The sequence below is a fragment of the Xiphophorus couchianus genome, chromosome 1, assembly GCF_001444195.1.
Source record: "Xiphophorus couchianus chromosome 1, X_couchianus-1.0, whole genome shotgun sequence".
Taxonomy (NCBI): Eukaryota; Metazoa; Chordata; class Actinopteri; order Cyprinodontiformes; family Poeciliidae; genus Xiphophorus; species Xiphophorus couchianus.
The window spans coordinates 3,077,671-3,097,043 of NC_040228.1; the positions used below are offsets into that span (position 1 = coordinate 3,077,671).

At 37.8% G+C, this 19,373-nt stretch overlaps 1 protein-coding gene across 1 annotated transcript in view; it reads right to left on the reverse strand.

The window, feature by feature from the left end:
• The window catches only part of LOC114146765 (copine-9-like), an 88,202-nt gene extending 71,279 nt beyond the window's left edge, over positions 1-16,923 (reverse strand). Inside the window, exons 1-2 of the mRNA XM_028021142.1 lie at positions 16,527-16,923; positions 12,658-12,698 (exon numbers count right to left, since the gene is read on the reverse strand). Coding sequence (XP_027876943.1) covers positions 12,658-12,698; positions 16,527-16,606 — 121 coding nt within the window. The 5' untranslated portion in view covers positions 16,607-16,923. The remainder of the gene's footprint in view (positions 1-12,657; positions 12,699-16,526) is intronic.
• Positions 16,924-19,373: the final 2,450 nt, after the last annotated feature.

Here is a 19,373-nt window from a genome sequence, read left to right on the forward strand (position 1 = left end):
CGTTCGGTCGGGTCGGGTCCTTCTGTCAGGAAATGCGGGTGGTGAGAGTGGTGAGGCAGATGCAGCGGACCCAGGTATGATGAATATGATGTTTTAATTACGGAAAGCCAGTCAAAACAACGAACAGCAGGCACAAGGAAACACTGACGACGAACTGACTAGACATAGACGAGGACCCGACGACGAACAAGGAACACAGGTGGAGTTAAATACACGGGAGGGTAATCACAGAGACGAGACACACCTGGGAACAATCAAGGGGAGGACAGGACAACGAAGAGACTTAACGACACAGAAAACTCTAAATAAACAAGGAAAAACACAGATCATGACATGTAGTGCCATGAAACTAGAATTTTTAGTTCCAGTTGTCCAGTTTCAAATGTTTCATTTCATTTTGGCACACTTAAAACATTCCCAATCAACCCAATGTCTTTGCATGAATATAAGAATGAAAAAAAACTGTTGAACAAGAAAAATGTGGATTGAACTAAAGACCAAATAATCAGGATAATCAATGCTATGTAACCAAGTGTCTTCAATCAGATGTTCCAAAGCAAAACACCAGATATCTAATGATTCTTCATTTTTTCCCTTAAAGATTTGATATCAATTAAACCAACCTCAGTGTTTATGTTTTTCTTTCACTTTTCTACATAGTAAAACATCTGACCTTTGGAAATGTTGTGTAACTGAACCTCTCAGTCCCAGTACTGTGCTGATATTTACAACTCTGGACTTAGATTTCTCATCACACAACTGGCTGAGCCTTCATCTTTTTTTGTGGTAGAGATAAACATTTAAGTGGATTTCACAAGGTGTTTTTCAAGTTAGGCATTTACCCATTATCTTTTTGTGTTTGTGGAAAAGTAAAGCTCAGTGGTTTTATGCAACTTATCTGTTCAGACTTCTACCTTCAGGTCGGCGCTACAGAGAGCCATTTACAAAAATTAGCAGCCAGTGAAGCGGTTTCTACCCACAGGCCGTCTCTCTGACAGCCTGAGTGGTCAGCTACTTTGCTGTAGATCAAAATAACCTGCCTTTCTTTTTTCTTTATATAAAAATGTGCTGTACACACATACACACACACACATACTGTACATGTACATACTGCTCCTTTTCCCCTTTTTAATTATTATTCTGATTCTAAGATGAAGGCATTCTTTGTATGAAACTCTTACAGTTTCATACTGTAAAAAGGAAATGAAAGAAACAACCTCTATGGTCCCTTAGTGGGGAAATTCAGGTGTTGTTAAAATAGCATACTCAGACTCAAAGAAATACACAGCTGAGCATATTTCCAGATAACTTTCTTTTTAGAATGACTGAACATGTACAAAATGTTATATTTGTTTTTGTCTTTCAGGAGTTTGTACTTACAGGTATTGAAAGGTTTGTCTGGTTGTTTGCTTGTTTCCTATAAAAAATATTTGTGTTTTTTGTGATGACAGTTCACCTGGGGAAAATAAATGAGTTCTGAATAATGAAGAGAAAAACTTAACTGAGGGATGTAGAGATAATGGGATACAAGCATGTTCAGAGAACAGACTAAAAATATGTTTTTTTTTGGTATTTTCATATTTAATACGCACACAATATATTGTGATATTATTGGACTGGCATTCAAAGTGTTAATATCAATAAATTAATTACATAGATTTTAACACGTAAAAAAATTAAACATAGTAAAAAAAAATGTTCTTACATACAATGGTTCCCGCAGGAGCCTCCGTATTCACGCAAACAACAATGGATGAAAAAGCCGGTTCTCTTGGCCCTCTAGAGGTTAATTTTTACTTCAAAAAATAATATGACTGGATGCTGGAAAAGACTATTATTGTGTTCAAATTGTGCTAAAAGGAGTTAATGTCTTTGTTGTTGAGTTTATGTGTCTGTTTATTCAATAATTTAGCAGCAAAATGCTTTTGAATCAGAAATGTTGCCTATTTTGTCAATATGTAGTTTGATTAAAATGCGACTAATTGCGAATAATTAATTACCTTGATTCAATATTTTTTAATGGAGTTTCACCACTAGTTATCATACACAAACATATTTTAAAACCAAAATATGTTGTGCACCTGAGTGGATACATAAAAAATGATGATGGAAAATAGGAAAAAAGTGAGTGAGGTTATGATTCATGCATGAATTGATTGCTAATTTATAAAATGTCCTCATGCGGTCTTTAATAATTTTGGGTTTTTTTGATTACTTTTTTTTCAGGCTACATTTACAACATGCATATTGATGATTATCCTGATTATAATGTAGAGGGATTCTAAAGCTTGAGCTCTATGTGCTATTACTGTCATAACCACTGGACTGGTAATCTGTTTTTTAAGTTGTCATGGTTATTAAGTAGAGTGGGTGATGGATAGAGGTCTGTGAATCTGTGATTCAACTGGTGATGCTCACACGTTCCTCAGATCTCATTAGGAGACCTCAAAGGTAATTAGAGACCAGTGACCTTTATCCGAAGGGTATGTCACGGGCCTTGCCTTTAATTCACCTACGACATCACAGATTTATTAACTCAGATTTGACCAGCTAGAAATAAAATCTGTTAACCAACAGGTAAAGAAGAAGAAACATTAAACAGTCTAGATTTTAATATTTTTGCCTCCCACCATCCTTTACATTCACATTCTTAAAACAACTTAAGTCATTACATTTAACTTTAATTTCAACCTTAATCTTAGTCATCCGGTATAAATTCACCAATCAGGTGAATTGCCTTAAGCATTGACAGGTGAAGTGAATAACAATGATTATCTCTTCATAATGGAAACTATTAGCAGATGAAATATTTTAGGCTGAGTTAACATTTTGTTCTAAAAGCAGAGAAAAGGTTGAGGGTAAAGATTTTAACGTGAGGGAGGAACTCTAAAACTCTTCTGGGGTGTTTTCAGTCTCCATTGCAAATGTGCGCAAATCTTTGTTGATATTTTGCTAATACTGAATAAACAACTTTGCAATTGCAAACTTAATAAGTAACAAAGACATTTATTTTTGTAACAATCACATATTTTAATGGCATTAAGTAAAGGTGCTACAGGACTGTACTAGACTAGCCCTAACCTAACCCTAGCCTGTCCGAAGCTAACAATAATGTGCCGATCTATCATTAATCAAACCAGTAGCTAGCTTCAGAATGGATATAGACCCCTGCAACAAGGAAGTAGCCACCATTGGGTACGTAATAGTCTTAAAAAAAAAAAAAAAACGTTTTTTGCTGTCAGGTGAAGCTCAGTACAAAATCTTAAAACTCATTCCACATTTGTTGCACTTCTGAAAAACATCAACTCCTACATGCTTGTGACTCACAGTCCTTTACTGACCATGTACAAAATAACACATTGTATATAAGAAACATAAGTGACTAACAATCACAGAGACTACACTGAAATTACACTATGAGTAATAGACTCTCATACTGTATTTTATTCAATCATTGATTTTACTTTTAACAGGCGTTGGATGGCCATCTCTCATATGGATTTTAATGGAGTGAAACACTTGTGTGTGTGTGGATGGAAACTTCCAGTATTCCCCCAGAAAATGATATTACATAAGATAAGTGGGATGTTTCATATGGAGGCCCGAAAGCGGTGTAGATGGTGGTGTACAGAAATAAAAGAGAGCGAGCAGAACATTATGTGTTGCTGTAGGGGGGCTACACAATGAGAACAGCTAAAAAACACTAGGTGTTATTAAAGCTTTCCTAGTTGTAATGATTCAGAGGGACGAGAGCAATTTTTCTGAGAATTTCTAAACAAAAAAAAACACGTCACGTTAGAATGGGATTGGGAGACTGAAGCTGCTGTTGGAGAAGTTATGGGAAGAAAAACTCTGTAAAACCGAAGATAGAAAAACATGTTATGAATTCAAATATTCTCCCACTGTGCAAAAGAATGCATCACATCAATATTTCTTTCTTTGGCTAATTGTCATAGCCATTTCTGTGAACCCGTGATCTCATCTGCTTGCTTTTGGTATTCTTAGCCACCAGTTTTTACCTGCTCACAGAATTGCACACAAGCCGATTGTATCTCTTTCCAAGGACAGCGGCGTGAGGTCACGCATGCCTGGAATATGCTAACATCCAATCAGAACAGCACTGAATCAGACTGAAACAATAGTCTATGTGTGCATTCAGATGCCTAACAAAGCATTGTGTGTAGAAGGAGCTTTGTAATAAAACCAGGCATCCATCAATATTAAGAGACAAGTCTTCTGAAACACTGATACATGTTGTAAATTGGCAAACATTATGCCTGAATGCTTTTCCGCAGTGACATATACGACCCTAGTTACTGTGACAAATCTACTGCGTGTTGATTGATAGGATTATTAAGCTTCTCCTTTTCAAATCTATTCACTGTGAAGGTTTTCAAAGCAAATGAAGAAAATATACATTTCTTATACAGCAATCTGTCCCAAGAAAATGCCAGTCATTATACCATGAATGAGAACATTTTTCAGACTGTGAAAAATGTAAGTCTTACTTGATTCCTTCTTGGCTGTGAGCCTCGGAGAACAGGAACTGTGTTTCCATTACAAATGTGTGAAAATCTTTGCCTTTGTCGGTATTCTGCTAATGTCAAAAGATCAGTTTTGCAATTGTGGTGTTAAAATCAAATAATTATCAATTTAAATAGATTTTATTAGGCCATTGGCATATAGTCACCACCAGATGCTCACAACACCCCAAACTATCACATATTCTATGAAATCAAAGCAAATTAGTCCATAAATGAAGCAAAGGAAAGAAATGGAATGACTGAGTTAGAATCCTTGGGTGTCTGGGTTCTGGCTTTTGTTTTGATTATTTTCTTCTTGTATAGGTCTTGGCATATTTATGACATTCCTCTCTATTCATTATTCACAGTAAGGTGTTGCCACATTAGTTAATTCTTTGTTGTCTAGTTTTGTTATCTGTTTTTGTGTTCTGTTCTCTGTTAGTCTGAGAAAAAGCAGCTCCTTGTTCTACGTTTCATTTCGTCCAGAGGGTCTGGGCCAGGGGTGGGCAATCCTGGTCCTCGAGGGCCGGTGTCCTGCAACTCTTGCAAGTCTCCCTGGTCCAACACACTTGAATCCAGCAGCTGAATCACCTCCCAAGTGCAGTCAGGTTCTCCAGAGTCCTGCTAATGACCTCATTATTTGACTCAGGTGTGTTGAAGTGGAGATGCATCTAAAAGTTGCAGGAGTCCGGCCCTCGAGGCCTGGAGTTGCCCACCCCTGGTCTGGGCTCTTGGCTGTTGAGAATCAATTGCTTTCTGGCGAAGTTTAAAATTTTACCCATTTGATAACATTTGTCCATGGTGTTTGTAAAGCCAGTTCAACCCTAGAAAGCTTCCTCCAGTGCGAAAAGAAAAGTGCTAGTGCGAACGAGGCGGCTGTTAACGTTAAATCGATATTTAGAAGCATGACCAACACTCACTTCCTCTGCTGCCATTGCTGAAACTACAACAGCGCAGAAAATTGACATCATCGTTCACAACTTCTTCTGTTCGCTGACTGTTCTACCAGAGAAACTGAGGTCAATGGGAGAAATCCCAGACAGAGCAATGAAAGGAGATGATAATCAAGTGAAACTGCACAGGCAATCAATGGCCTGTCAGAGTGGGTCATCCTTGCTGCAGAAAAGGTTTTAATAGCTCAAACCGACACCTTACAGGAACTTACTGGCTTCAACACGAATTGGCAAATGCAGCTAACCAACAACTAAGACTCCACAAACACTGGGGATCCCAGCGAAACTGAAATACACCGGGAAGCAATCAAGACAACAAAAAACAGCCGTGGGTAATAATGCCCCGGTGGCGGACTGAAAACGATCTAAAAAGAACACAAAAACACATCACGGCAGAAAAACTCAAGGGAACAAAATACAGTTCATGACATGGCGGTGAGGACTTCGTCAAAGTTTCATTTGATTTGAAAACCATTTAAGCCCACAGTTATTCATACTGGTCATTTAGGTTTAAAGAATTATTTTAATGTTTTTTCTGACTACAGGTAATATTAACTTTTTGGAGGGATTAAGTCAGAGACTACTTTAATCTGATGACACATCTACTGAGGGAGCTAAAAACCATAAACACCTTTTCATTTCTAACTTTACTGCTGTTTTTTTTCCCCGCTTGCTGCAAATGCAAAGAAATTATTTTCTGAATCCAATCGTTACCAGCTCTTTTCCATCAGGACAGTTCAAACATCTCTTTAAATTCACTTTACAGCACCTGCTTTAAGGTCACGGTCCATCTTAGGAACATGCCTTGCAGACGAACACAATTATGATCACTAAATGCGAGACGTCTCTTATATCCCACATTAAAAAAAAAGGCTTACATGCAAAGGTCAAAGAGAAAGAAACATGCTTCCTCATTTGCAAAGAAAAATTGTGCCGCAGTCTAATGTCTAATGGCAGACAGATTGCATTCAGTTACTCAAGGCTACAGAAGACGAAGAAGAAACCTTTGACAGTCATCTCAGCAGTTCTTCCCTTCACAAAGAAGAATACATCGATTGGAGCTGTACATCCTTCGTCCATGTGTGGGCGGACACACAGAAGCATGAGGTAATTTAATGGCAGTGTCGGAGAAACTCAAAGTTAATTCATACAACGACTAGACCAAATTTTACAACAGCACCAAGGACAAACTCTAAACGACGGTAAATCTGATAAGAAGAGGTACTTGAAGAGATGAGTCTAGGTTTGTGGCAAAGCTTTGTACAAATGAGCGACACAAACACACAGCACATAAAACTTATGACCGATGGCAAGGCCGAATAAAATTCGGACAGGATAAACATTCCTACAAAGGCGATCTTTATACTTTACATTCAAGTTACTAAAAGTCACTTGTGTGTTGGTGAATTGAAAAATGTGTGCTACATGAATTTGAAAATGAGGGTAATGTTGTGCAAAATCAAGACCTATGTAACTCAAATGTGTGTGTGCCTTGATGTGCTGCTGTTCTGAATAGTGAGACTGTGCAGGGATCAAGGGTGTGGGATTCCTTGTTCTGCTCAGTTTTTAGGAACATTGCTTTCATATTTAAAAGAACATTATTATGTTTTTATGGCCACATAGTGGAATTTTATATCACAATCAAATAACTATGTTACCTTCCGGTATTCATAACAACGCTTCTTATATCACATGACTTAAAAGAAATCTGACTTCATAATTTAACGCCTTGAAGTTGAGCCTCTGTCTCTTTAAGAAAGTTGCTCTTTCTGAAGCCGCCATTACAGCATGGTCCTCTATTAACCCTTTAATAACATTTTTACCAGCTTTAGAAGTAGTTCCTATAATGAGCCCAGCAGATGCGCAGATCCACCAGGTGTTTGCTAATTGTTCCTGGCTAGTCTAAAGGAACTGAGGGGAGGTGTGGGGGGGCATCACGGAGGAGGGCTGCTATGTAATACAGAAGCTTGAAAACTCCACTTCAGAGGAGGAGCTTCGTCCTCAAAGCCGGTGTGAGGTCCACTGAGAGGTTGCCATGGGAGATTCAAGGATTTCTCAAACATGCATGAAAGAAGGGTAGTTATTGCTTCATTGCTCACGCCTCACAGGGCTCACAATATTAAACACCTTTCTTCTCCAGGCAAACAATATTTCAGATGTCCCAAACAATAGTATAGTGTGATGTGTTTCTTGAACTAAAGCGGATTTGTTGCTGCTTTTCTTTGCCTCGCTGTGTTTGTAGATCCGTTCACTCACCCATGCCGCCAATGACGACAAACTTACAAACTGGCGACAATCGTGGATGTCCTCAAGCCTCCTTTGTAAAATTTTATTTCTCATCATGAAGTCATTAATGTTTCAAGACGTTCCATCATCAGGCGCAGTATTCACAGCAGCGGTTTCCTCATGTGTGAAGCCATTTGATGAAAACCAGGTGGTTTATTTAATGATCACAAGCACATCTGCTAAACTTTGAAATTGATAGCGACTTCACTGGGACTTTTTGCACTGTTCCACCACTGCAGACATTATGAATCCACTGACAAGAAGTTCGCTGATTATTTTGAGCTCAGTAAGTGTGTTTTTCATCAAAAGCCTTTCTATTATTATCCCCACCTCTTCTATTCATCAAAAGAAGTCGTTATATGTTGGAGAAATCTCATAAAGATGGAAACGAACAGTGAAAAACATCTCCCAAACTCCTTTGATGCTTCCGCGGCGCGGCTAACCCAGTTACTCAGGGCCTTCTATTAGCTCGGAAGAGAGTGATTAAATCACCTGCAATTTTGTCATGGCAAGACACACTCTTTTGACCTGATTGCATGCTCCGTTATTTTGGCTCTCTGACTATTGAAGTCTCTATATTTAGAATTTCGACAATCAGCGGAGCTGCCACAGATGTACCTCTGATTACTTTGATTAAAACATTTTTGGGAGGATAAAAAGACGACTGAGAGCCGAGTGCAGTCTCCTCTCTGTTCCTTCTCCCTGCCAGGACATTTGCTCTCGCTCATCTTTGCAGCTGAATATCAAACACCTAGGCAGTTGGCAGCGATAAAAACTGGACGAGACATGGCAGAGGGAGCAGCTGTGAGAGGAAAATAAATCAGTTAACTGGTCTGACTTGGGGAAACCACCTGTGACGTACAGTTAGAAACGAGACCAAAATGGACAACTTCAATCCGATGCTTAAAGAGGAAGTTCCAGGAAGAGATTCGTTTCAGCGTTCTCCAGGAGTCTGCTGGGCATATTGTCAGATGAAGGCTTGGCAGGAAGCGTAGAATATATTAGAAATTCCACCAGTTACGATTAAAATGGCACAACTTGAGACAGGAATACATTCAGATCCAGCTACGTCGCAAACATATCCTAACTTCTAATCTTTTTCTGTGTATTTTATTGGAATGGTTCATGACAGTCCAACACTTGGTGTGAAAATGATCAATAAAACAAAGTATAATTGACCTTCTTGGTTCTTTCATGATATAAACAATTTAAAGTTCGCACACTTTAAATTAGATTTTTTTTCTTTTGAAAATTGAGTACAGAAAAATGTTTTAAAACCAGTTCTAGCAGATCATAAACCAGAGAAACCAGCCACATACCTCTCTAGATGGATTTGTTTCTAATTATGTCAACATTATATTGTCTAAAAAAGATTCAACTGGCCTCAGATACAGTTTGTGAACTCTGTTGGCTGAAACTTTGGCGAGCCCTCCAACCGGTTCCTGTTACTGACCAGCAAAACCCCTAACATCTGCTGAAGTTGAACCGATGTTGAGACTCATGCATCACTTCTTCCTGTCTGTACTGGTTGGAGCCCAGTAGCTCCTCAGGCAGCCCTCACATCTGTGATCCGTCACCCACATTACCACCCGAGCCTCAAGACCAGGGATTTAGACAGCTGTGCTCTCCAGCTGTGATTTGTGAAACTCATTTCAGTCTCGACTGTCTGTCGGGTTGCGGCGCATCGTTCCTCCCTGCAAATCTGTGCCCTTTGGACTCGGAGTCGCTCGGCACTACTTATCTGCTCGGATGCTGCTGGGCTCAAATTAGTCGGCAGAAAGCTTTGATGTCAAGAGGCCGAAAGGGAAGAAGGCATGAAACTGGTAATAGAGCCGTTTAGATTGGCAGGTGCAGAGAGTGAGCAGTCGCCGTGACTTTCTGTTCACAGATTAAAAGAAAATAGCGGTGTGCCCAAATATCCAGTCAAAAATATATTTAAAAACTTATGAGAAAATGTTTAACATCAGACTCACATCTCGTCTGATCCACAATCAAACAATTCAATCAAGAAATAAACTGTAAAGACTCATACAGATCCATTTCTGACTACAGTCTGACTGGGTTCAGCTGTTTACAATGAATTCTTTCCAAAGGCCTTTTCCCCACAGAAAAACATGTCAATTTATACAAATAATATAGATTTTATGTGATATTATTAGGGCTGTGAATGGTAACATGTTAACTAGGCCTGTCGCTGTAAACAACACATCAATTAATTGCATAATAAATTTAAACAAGCTCCATAATTTCCATTTGCATGATTTATTGTTTTTTCTCTTTTCTCTCTTTCTACAAAAAACTGGATTATAAAAGAATTAAGTCTGGTGTTTTGATCTCAAGTAGCCTTTGTTTTTTAAAGACAGTTTTGTTTATGGAGACTTAATAATTAATTAATTAACTTATTTGTTGTTTTGTTTATTTTGGATAATTAAGATATCTTCCAGTTCCAGTGTTAAATGTTCATTAGAATTTAATGAATTCATCGATCTTTGAGAATGTGTTCTTGCATTATTTATCCATTACCATTATATTGCTTGAAGATGGTCTCAAAACAACAATATTATCATGTAACACGATAACTTCTGAGACAATTTATCATCCAGCAAAATCTGTTACTGTGGCAGGCCTAACGTCAATGCCTGCGATTAATCTAAAAAGATTAACACGTTAACGTTACATGATGCAGCATTACCTATTTTTGCGTGAAAGCGTCTCTCCCATGGAGCGTTACTTGGTTCACAACATCTCGTTATACAGCCTTGTACTGAGGTCAAAAATTCAGAGTGGCAAATAACAATGAAAAGATGAGTGAGGAGAGTCAGATTGTTGTGTTACACCGACAGTTAACGGGAGATGGAAGCTAGAATTGATCTGCATCATTGTTGCTTATTGGATAAAAACAACCAAAGTGTAGGAATAGCAAACTCACCTTTAACAAGGGTAAAGCATAAAAAAACAACTTTACATGTTCAGAAAGATCCTGAAAGCTGAATCTGTTGTTGAATCAGATGAAACCCTACAGAGAGGTTCATATCAAATTATACAGTATCTTCATCTCTGCAAATCTCACACTATGGAATACATTATCTCTCCACAAATTGTCCTCAATTGGACTCACAAATTGACACATTGAAATGCTTCGAGGCTTTTCATCAGAAAAAGCAAAGCGTTCTACTGGAAAGTCCAAACAGTTTCTTTTTGAGAGCCTGTCAGTTCATTCATATACAAGCTATTGTCACATGACTGCCACCCAAAACGAGTTCCTCCTTTTTGCTTCCATGGTGAGTGAACTGAGTCCAGACTGCAGTATTGAAAACCTTGAATTCCCCTGATTTTCTTTTTCTCTTTTTTTTTTCCACAGAGTGAAGGTTTCACAAATGAAGCAATATATTAAATCATTGGTAATCCTTGCAGAATAGCATGTTTTGTCTGCTCTTATCTCATTCTAACGTAGCTGTAATGCCCTGAAACTACATTTTCTGTGATTTCACACATTAATCTCAGACCATGTTCATATTCAGTGAAGATTCTAGTCTAGCTTTTATTTTGCATTTCGATCTACAAATATACAGAAGGGTATAACAAAAAGCAGTGAACTTTCCCTTTATTTTAGCTCTGGGTCAGAAGCTGTGAATTTGTTATCAGTTTCAGCCTCATTAGCCAGCAGCAGGGCCCACACCTTCACCCCATTACCTGGATGTTCCCTTCCTCCAGGTTTTGTGCCGCCACCCCAACTAGCTAGATGGTTGGACTTGGACAAAATTGGGTGCTGAAACAGGAAACTGACCCAAAACACATTCACAGTGCTTTTAGAATTTATTAAGAGGGCTAAGAGTAAAGTTCTGGATTGACCTTAAATTTTGGACCTCAACTGTTTCAGAAATGCATCATTTATAAGCCGAAACAACCAATTTTCCCTAGAAGAGTGGTCCACCATCCCACAGTAATTATGCCAGACATTTACTGATGGTTACGAAAAGAATCTGGTCTATTGTGGGCTAGTTACTAAGTTACACAGTTAACCATTAACAACAATAATTTGGGTTATATGGCCTGACATAAGAGAAAAAAGGTGTTCATGTTTCAACATGTTATTCATTCATTTATAAATGTCACAGTTTCACACTAAATATGTAGCTCCAAACTAAATATTTAGTTAGCAAGCTAAATATCTAGTTAGCAAGCTAAATATTTAGCTCAGAGATAAATATCTCCATTTAGCTAAAAGCTTCAGACTCTATTTAGATATAAGCTAAATATTTAGCTTAGATCTAAATATCTCTATTCAGCTAAAAGCTTTAAGCTGTATTTAGCTTAGAGTAAAAGTATTTAGCTGTAAGCTAAGTTCCAAATTTAGCCTCAAGCTTAATAATTATCACTGAGCTCAATATTTAGCTTCATACTAAATATTGAGCTAGCTTGCTAAATACATTCTTTGAAGTATTTTTCATTGACTTGTGCAGGACTTATAGAAAATCCAAACAAAATTCAAACATTCCCATCTATTTTGTATTATTTATTTATTAATTTTTCATGATGCCACCTTGGAAAAACAGAATTTTACAAAATGAAAGCGCAAAATCAGCACTGTGGCACTTGCGCTGATGATTAATGTAAGTTGTCTTCAATGTTGTCTATTTAATTGTCAGTTCAACTTTTGAATGAGAAACATTTCTGCTCTAGTTTTAGTCCCGGTTCATTTTGTTACATGCTAAAGTTCACATCCTCACTTTTCTTAAGATCTTGACCCGAGAAGTGGACCATTCATTATGTCTTATGCGGGCACAAATAAGGTAAAGAGCAATGCTGTTTTAAGAAAGATTTTTAGGGTAAAACATCTGCAAACATAGATCATAAAAATAAGAAGTTCAGAGAATAAAAATATTGACACATACCAGGATCTGACTTGGAGAATGTATCTACATCCAGCAGACTCCTGAAAAAGAAAGCAGAAATGTAAGTAAAAATGGGTCATTCTGACTTTCCTCACTGTGTTCTGACGTTGGATCCATTCATTAACATTCCCAGAATTCCACTTGGATCTTTTCTCTTCATTCTATTTTTTGAGAGTTCCCCAAAAAAAGCCTTGGCTAAGCCCCCAAAGCGCGGTCATGAGCAGATTTAGATGTTTCCACAAAATGACTCTGGGGAACCAGCCATCAGAAAGAATGTGTAATGCGTTTCCATGAAATGAGTGCAGTATTGAACTAAATAAAACGTGGCTATCACAAAGGCCCAATAATACATTCCGGAAGGAGCTGATGAAACTGGCTTTGTTCCACAGAGAAAAGCAAGTCAATGTCAGTAATGCGGTGGAGTTAACTGTATTAAAACCAAGCTGGAATAAAAGACAATCGTAGAACTAATTTAACTCCACTGATATCCACAATTTGGCAGCATTTCACATGGGAAATGTGATTTAAAATAAAAGGCCCACACATTTTGAAACAGGTAGTAGTAAAAAAGACAATTTACATCCTCTCACACTTTACGTGAGAACAGGAGATTTTTTTTCATCTTGAGGGGAAATTTCAATCATTTTAGGGCCTGAAGAAACTAACAGAATCACTTCAAGGACACCAAATCTGAAGAAGTCTAAATATCTTAGTACACTTTCAGTAAGGCAAAAGTAACAAGTAAATTTTCAGCAAGAATTAAGTCAACAATTCTTGAATATAGAAAAAGCACCAGGTCAACTGGCAGATTATCCCACTTAACACTAGGAAGATATCTTACTATGAGTGAAAAATGCCAGCTGCCAGTTGTACTAGTGTATCATAAAACTGTACAAACCTGTATTTCTCTAATTAAAATTTTTCATTACTTTTAAGGGTGCTCTAATCGCACATCAGTTTAACGTGGGACGCATGTGACAAAAGAAACTTGACTTCCATATTACAAGAAAATCAGCCACCATCTTTAAAAAGCACAGCAACAAATGATCTCCACCGGCTGCTTCTCTGACGCTTAAAACTTGGAGGCGTTAATGCGCCTCTAACACTCTGTCAGGATATTACTATAAGTTCTCATTACTGATCCGGAGACATTCTCACAAGTAATAAGACACATTAAAGTGCTCATTAAAGCACAATCTTGTCTTTAGAAGTTTTTGTACATCTTTCAGTGGATCAGGGTAGCTTAGTACATTTCTAGGCAATGATTTAAAGAATTTTTAAACATTTTCTGTTTTGTGAAGTTTTCCAAAAAGGGGATAATAGGCTTTGTGTCCTTTGATTTTTTTTTTTTTTTTTTTAGATCAAAATGTTCTCCACTGTTGTTGCAATTACAAGTAGATGACAGTGGATGTTGTGGGCCTTGTCTTTAAGCAGAGGAATTTTAAATAAACTGTCATTCAACGCACATCAAAACATTTTATTAAATGAAAGAAATATCTTGCTATTAAAACACCTCTAATTATAAAAGCCACAAGGCATCAAACGTTTGCATGAATATCTTGCAATAACAACAGCAGCATGGTCATTGAAATCAATTTGACAAAAAAATAAAAGAGATTTTGAATAATATCTTTTAAAAGACAACAGTGGACCTCTGTGCCTTCGTTCAGAATTTGTGAATTGATGCATTGACAGATTGATCTGTGGAACAGAATTAAAAATTATTGGAATCTACTTAACACTTAACAATCTACTTCTCACAGAAAATCTACTTATTTGTTCATACCAATAATATTTAAAAGTAAATGCAGCTTACAAAGTTGAAATACCCAGACACAAAGTTGATTAGCATTCAAAAAATACCAAATTCAGGAGCGCCATTCTTTTTCCTTGGAAGTGCAAGGATACAGCAAAGTCACAACAAAAACGTGGAGAAGAATCTAGCTAGCTGCAAGCTAATAGCTGCTAACTCTGGAACATTTAAATACGATCCACGCAAAAGTTTGTTCAAAGTTTTGTTTCTGTCAACAAAGATATTGGAAGAAGTTGTAAAGAAATGGCTTCATTTTTGACATGGCATTGCTAAAGGGGCCCATCGGATGTCTGCGGGAAAAATGAAAACTAAACGCAAAAACACAGATGGTCAACAAAGGTGTCTGTGACAGACGTAGGACATAGAGATGAAGATTTTTGGTCAATAAATATGGTTAGAATAAAAAAAAGTAGCAAGATAAATAAAGACCGGAACATTTGAATTTGGGGGGGAAAAAAATGAATTTGAAAAAAAAGACAATTGTATAATACCCTGTTAAAAGGATTTATTGGATGAGGTTTCATGTATTTGTGGATTTAAGCGATTCAAGGAAGGCTGTGGTACTGAAGCCAAACGAGAACCGTTACTCCACTGAACTTCAAATCTGTTAGGACCGTTTGAAGGAGGTTCAGTGAATACCACAGAGGAAAAAATAGTTTGCCTGCCTACAGCTTTTTATACTCAATGTTTCAGGTCACCATGGAAATTTTAATATCATTATCATAAAGATAACGAAATACTGTTTTTCTTAAATGATGGACAAAAGACATTGCCACGGAAAGTATCCTGTGAAAATGCTGTGGATCCCACTGTGTAATACTAAAGCAGCAGCATTAAGAAAAATATGACAATAAACACGGTGGTGGCGGTGTGATGCTGTAGTGCATTAGTTCTTGCCATAATTGTTGGAATCATGATATCTTGATGGAAAACATTCAGCCATCAAGATCCTACGCAACCTCAACCAAAGCACACCATCAAGAACACCTCTAAAATAAAACCTCAGAAGTGGCCTAGTCAAAGTCCAGACATGAATGTGGTTGAATTTCTGTGGTAGGAGCTTAAAAATGATGGTCCTGCTTAAAAACCATCCAATTTGTCTGAATTTAAACTATTCTTTAAAGAACAGTGGGGCTAAAATTCCTCCATAAAAATGTTAAAACAATCATTGATGGTTATGAAAAACTTTTTGAGTTGCACAACCAGTTATTAACATGAGGAGTGATTATTTTTTTCACACATGTCCAGGTTAAAGAAAAAAAAAACAGAAACTTTTTTTACTCAGGCAGTCTTTGCCTGATATTCAAAACGGGTTGATAATCAGAAACATTTAAGTCTGACAAAAAAAAAAAAAAAGCAAAAGTGGAAAACACAATTATGGCACTTTCAGCATATCATATTCCCTATCACATGGCACACATTTGGTATTTCACCTTTGAACCCTGCACTACAATACAGCCAGACATTTGACAAGCGGCAAACCTAATCCTAAACATGTGCTCTCGTTGAGATCTCAGTTTGGGCTCCCAGGTGCCGGGGCCCCGTCTAACTCAGGTGTCTCAAACCTCGCCGAGATCCCAGGAGGATCTCAACAGCTATTCATAATTCAGGAGCGAGCTGGAAGACAGTGAACACACCGCCAGGCGAGAAGAAGACATGCTGGAAGGACCAGAGATGGAGGGGATAAAACCCGCAGAGTTTTGCTGAATTCTGTCACTTTGTCTTCTGATCAGTGGAGGAAGAAAAGTGTTGATTTCTAGGACAATCCAATGTCATTGATTATTAATTGTGAACCAAGTTAAACTGGGAATATTTGAATATTTTCTCCCATGCTGTGAAGAGCAGTGGGGATCCTCTGGCTGTTGGACTGAAATCAATAAAATGAAGAAACTAAACGGATAGATAGATAGATAGATAGATAGATAGATAGATAGATAGATAGATAGATAGATAGATAGATAGATAGATAGATAGATAGATAGATCATACTTTAAGACAAGTGCATTATTATTATTATCTAATGAATATATAAGAATAATAATAAATCTTCTCCTACCTGCAGGACACAGTAACTTCTATTTTAGTTGCAGGGACTCTGGTGTTCAGAGGGTCGAATTCGCCTATTGAAGCCATCATCTCGCCTCACGACGCTGATGATCATCCGCAAAAAGCGCCTGGAAATCCGGACGAGTGGAAAGATGTGACGGTTCAGCACTCGGATCGTGATCGCAGTAAATCCATGGCTGAGATCTGCCTCTGGGTTTTCACCTGCGGAGCGGCGGAGGCGGGAGAGGAAGAGATTGTGTGGAGGGGGGTGAGTGAGTGTGGGGGCGGCGGTGGTTGGGGGGGAGAGACCGACGGGAGGAGAGAGGCGGAAAGTTGGGAGGCAGATTTAAAGTTCATTCAGCTCCTCTGTCGTGTGCGGCGGGCGGCCACGCTGCGCTCCCAGGGTCTGTCCCGGCGGTGGTTCGGGAAGGAGGAGAGCGCCGCCCGCCGGTGGCTCCTGGCAGCAGCAACAGGAAGGTGCAGCTCGTTTTGTCATCACCAGGCGCTGGTGAACTTTTTTGTTCCACACTATTTTATTTTGTATCAGACGTCTAATACGTACGGTGGCCGACAGGTGCAAATGCGCAGCAAAAGAGAAAACATGCAAACAAACAAAAAACACGGAAGTGCTCCAGACCACTAGGGGGAGTCAAAGAGTCGAGACCGAGCCCAGAACGGTATGACTGACACAAAGTCTATCACGCTACCCATAAATTATTCTGTTATTCTATAATATTATAAAAGACGGCGTATCTGAAAAGAAATATAGTAATACGTACCTTTACTTTCTTTCAAATTTCTTTCTCTGAATCTTGCATCTGGTCCCATAGAAATGAATACTATTTTCTTTGACTCCCCCTAGTGGTCTGGAGCACTTCCGTTTTCAACACTTTTTTGTTTGCTGCATTTCATTCGGGGGTGTCTTCTTTTTTGTTTGCGTCTCTCTTTGTTTGCTGCATTTCATTCGGGGGTGTCTTCTTTTTTGTTTGCGTCTCTTTTTGTTTGCTGCATTTCATTCGGGGGTGTTTTCTTTTTTGTTTGCGTCTCTCTTTTTGTTTGCTGCATTTCATTCGCTTTTTGCTTGCCGCATTTAATTTGTGCGCGTGTTTTTTGTTTGTTTGCATGTTTTCTCTTTTGCTGCGCATTTGCACCTGTCGGCCACCGTAAATACGCGCTAGGTTATATAGTTGCGAGCGCCATGTTTTGACTTCATTAGAGTTTACTCAAACGCCTGACCTTTTCTGTTGCTTCCTGTCGTCGGGATCCCCCCTTCTGTGCCAAGATCTATTTGGCTATTTATGCATGACAACGGTAGAAGTTGGAAAATCCTATTTATTAGAAATACATCACAGATTTGTTCCTCTTCTAACTGCATTTTGGGGTGAAAATACAGAAATTCTAATGTAGTAATATGCAGAAATCAACTAACAGGATTAAAACCCTAAAAAAATAAGTTTCTAAAAGAAGATTACATATCTGTACAGTAATTTATGGAACGAAGTTTATCTTTGGTTAAGGTGTATGGGAGTGCCATTTGTAAAGTTACACAGTAAAAGAATTAACAGCAACATGGCTTATTTATTTAGCCAGACAAAGATAGTCATATTTTCACAATGTTATTCATATATTTATAAATGTCAGACCTAAATATTTAATTTACAAACTACATATTTAGTTGCACACTCAGTATTTAGCCTGGCACAGAGAAAGTCAAATTAAATGGATAACACTCTAAACAGTTAGCAAGCTAAAATATATTTAGCTATAGTTAGCAAGCTAAATATGTAGATTTCTTGCCAAATATTTAGTTAGGAAGTCAATTTTTAAAGTCTGAGCAAAAATATCTAGTTTGAAAATATTTTGTCATCTAATTATTTAGTACAGCAACTAAATATTTAGCCTGTCAGAGAAAGTCAAATTTAATGGTTAGCAAATTAAATATTTAGCCAGCAATCTAAATGATTAACTAGCTAAACATGTAACTTTCTTGCTAAATATTTAGTTTGCAAGCTAAATATTTAGTTGGTACACTTAGCAAAGTACATATTCAGCTCAGAATTAAACATTTAGTTAGGAACTATTTAATTTCTAAACTAAACATGTACTTTGTAAAATAAATATTTGGTATGCAAAGTAAATATTTATGTCCAGCAGCACCTGGAAAGCAGTTTGTGTGATGAGCTCAGCAGAAGTAGTTCTGCCAGGTGTTTGCTAATTGCTTCTGGCTAGTCTGAAGGAACTGAGTGAGGAAGAGGGAGGAGCTGCATGGAAAAGGTGATGCTCTGTCCACAAAGGGGTTTTTGCACCACTGTATGGTTGACATGGAGACCAAAGGGTTTCTTAGAGATGCATGGAAGAAGTAAAGAACAAATAAAAACATTCTAACATGTTGAAAATCTCAAGCAAACTGATTTTACATTACACTGTTCCTTTTAACAGTTTGAAATGATCAGTACTTAAGTTCATGCATGTAAAGTAATGTGTGGTTTCAGAGCCCTTTGTAGTTTGAATCTTCTGTTTTCAACAGAAGGTTGTGTGTGTGATCTACATTAACTCTGAGGGAGTTGAAAGAAAATTTTAATTTTAAATTGAAAATCACCAACTTGAGAATGCTTAATTAAAAGAAGACTTAATCATTTCAAATGCATTACCTCATTATTCCCCTATAGTATCTGGCTGCCTCCAGCATATTAGCTTGTTGCTATGTTAGTGTGAAATTTTCCTCAGCAAAGCCTCTTAAAGTATTTATTCAAAACTGGGTTGATCATTATCTGACTATTTCTTCCTTCACATCTATTTGTTTCTGCTGCTTGAATAATGAATGTTCAAGTGCACCAGGCTCCTAACTTCAGCAGAC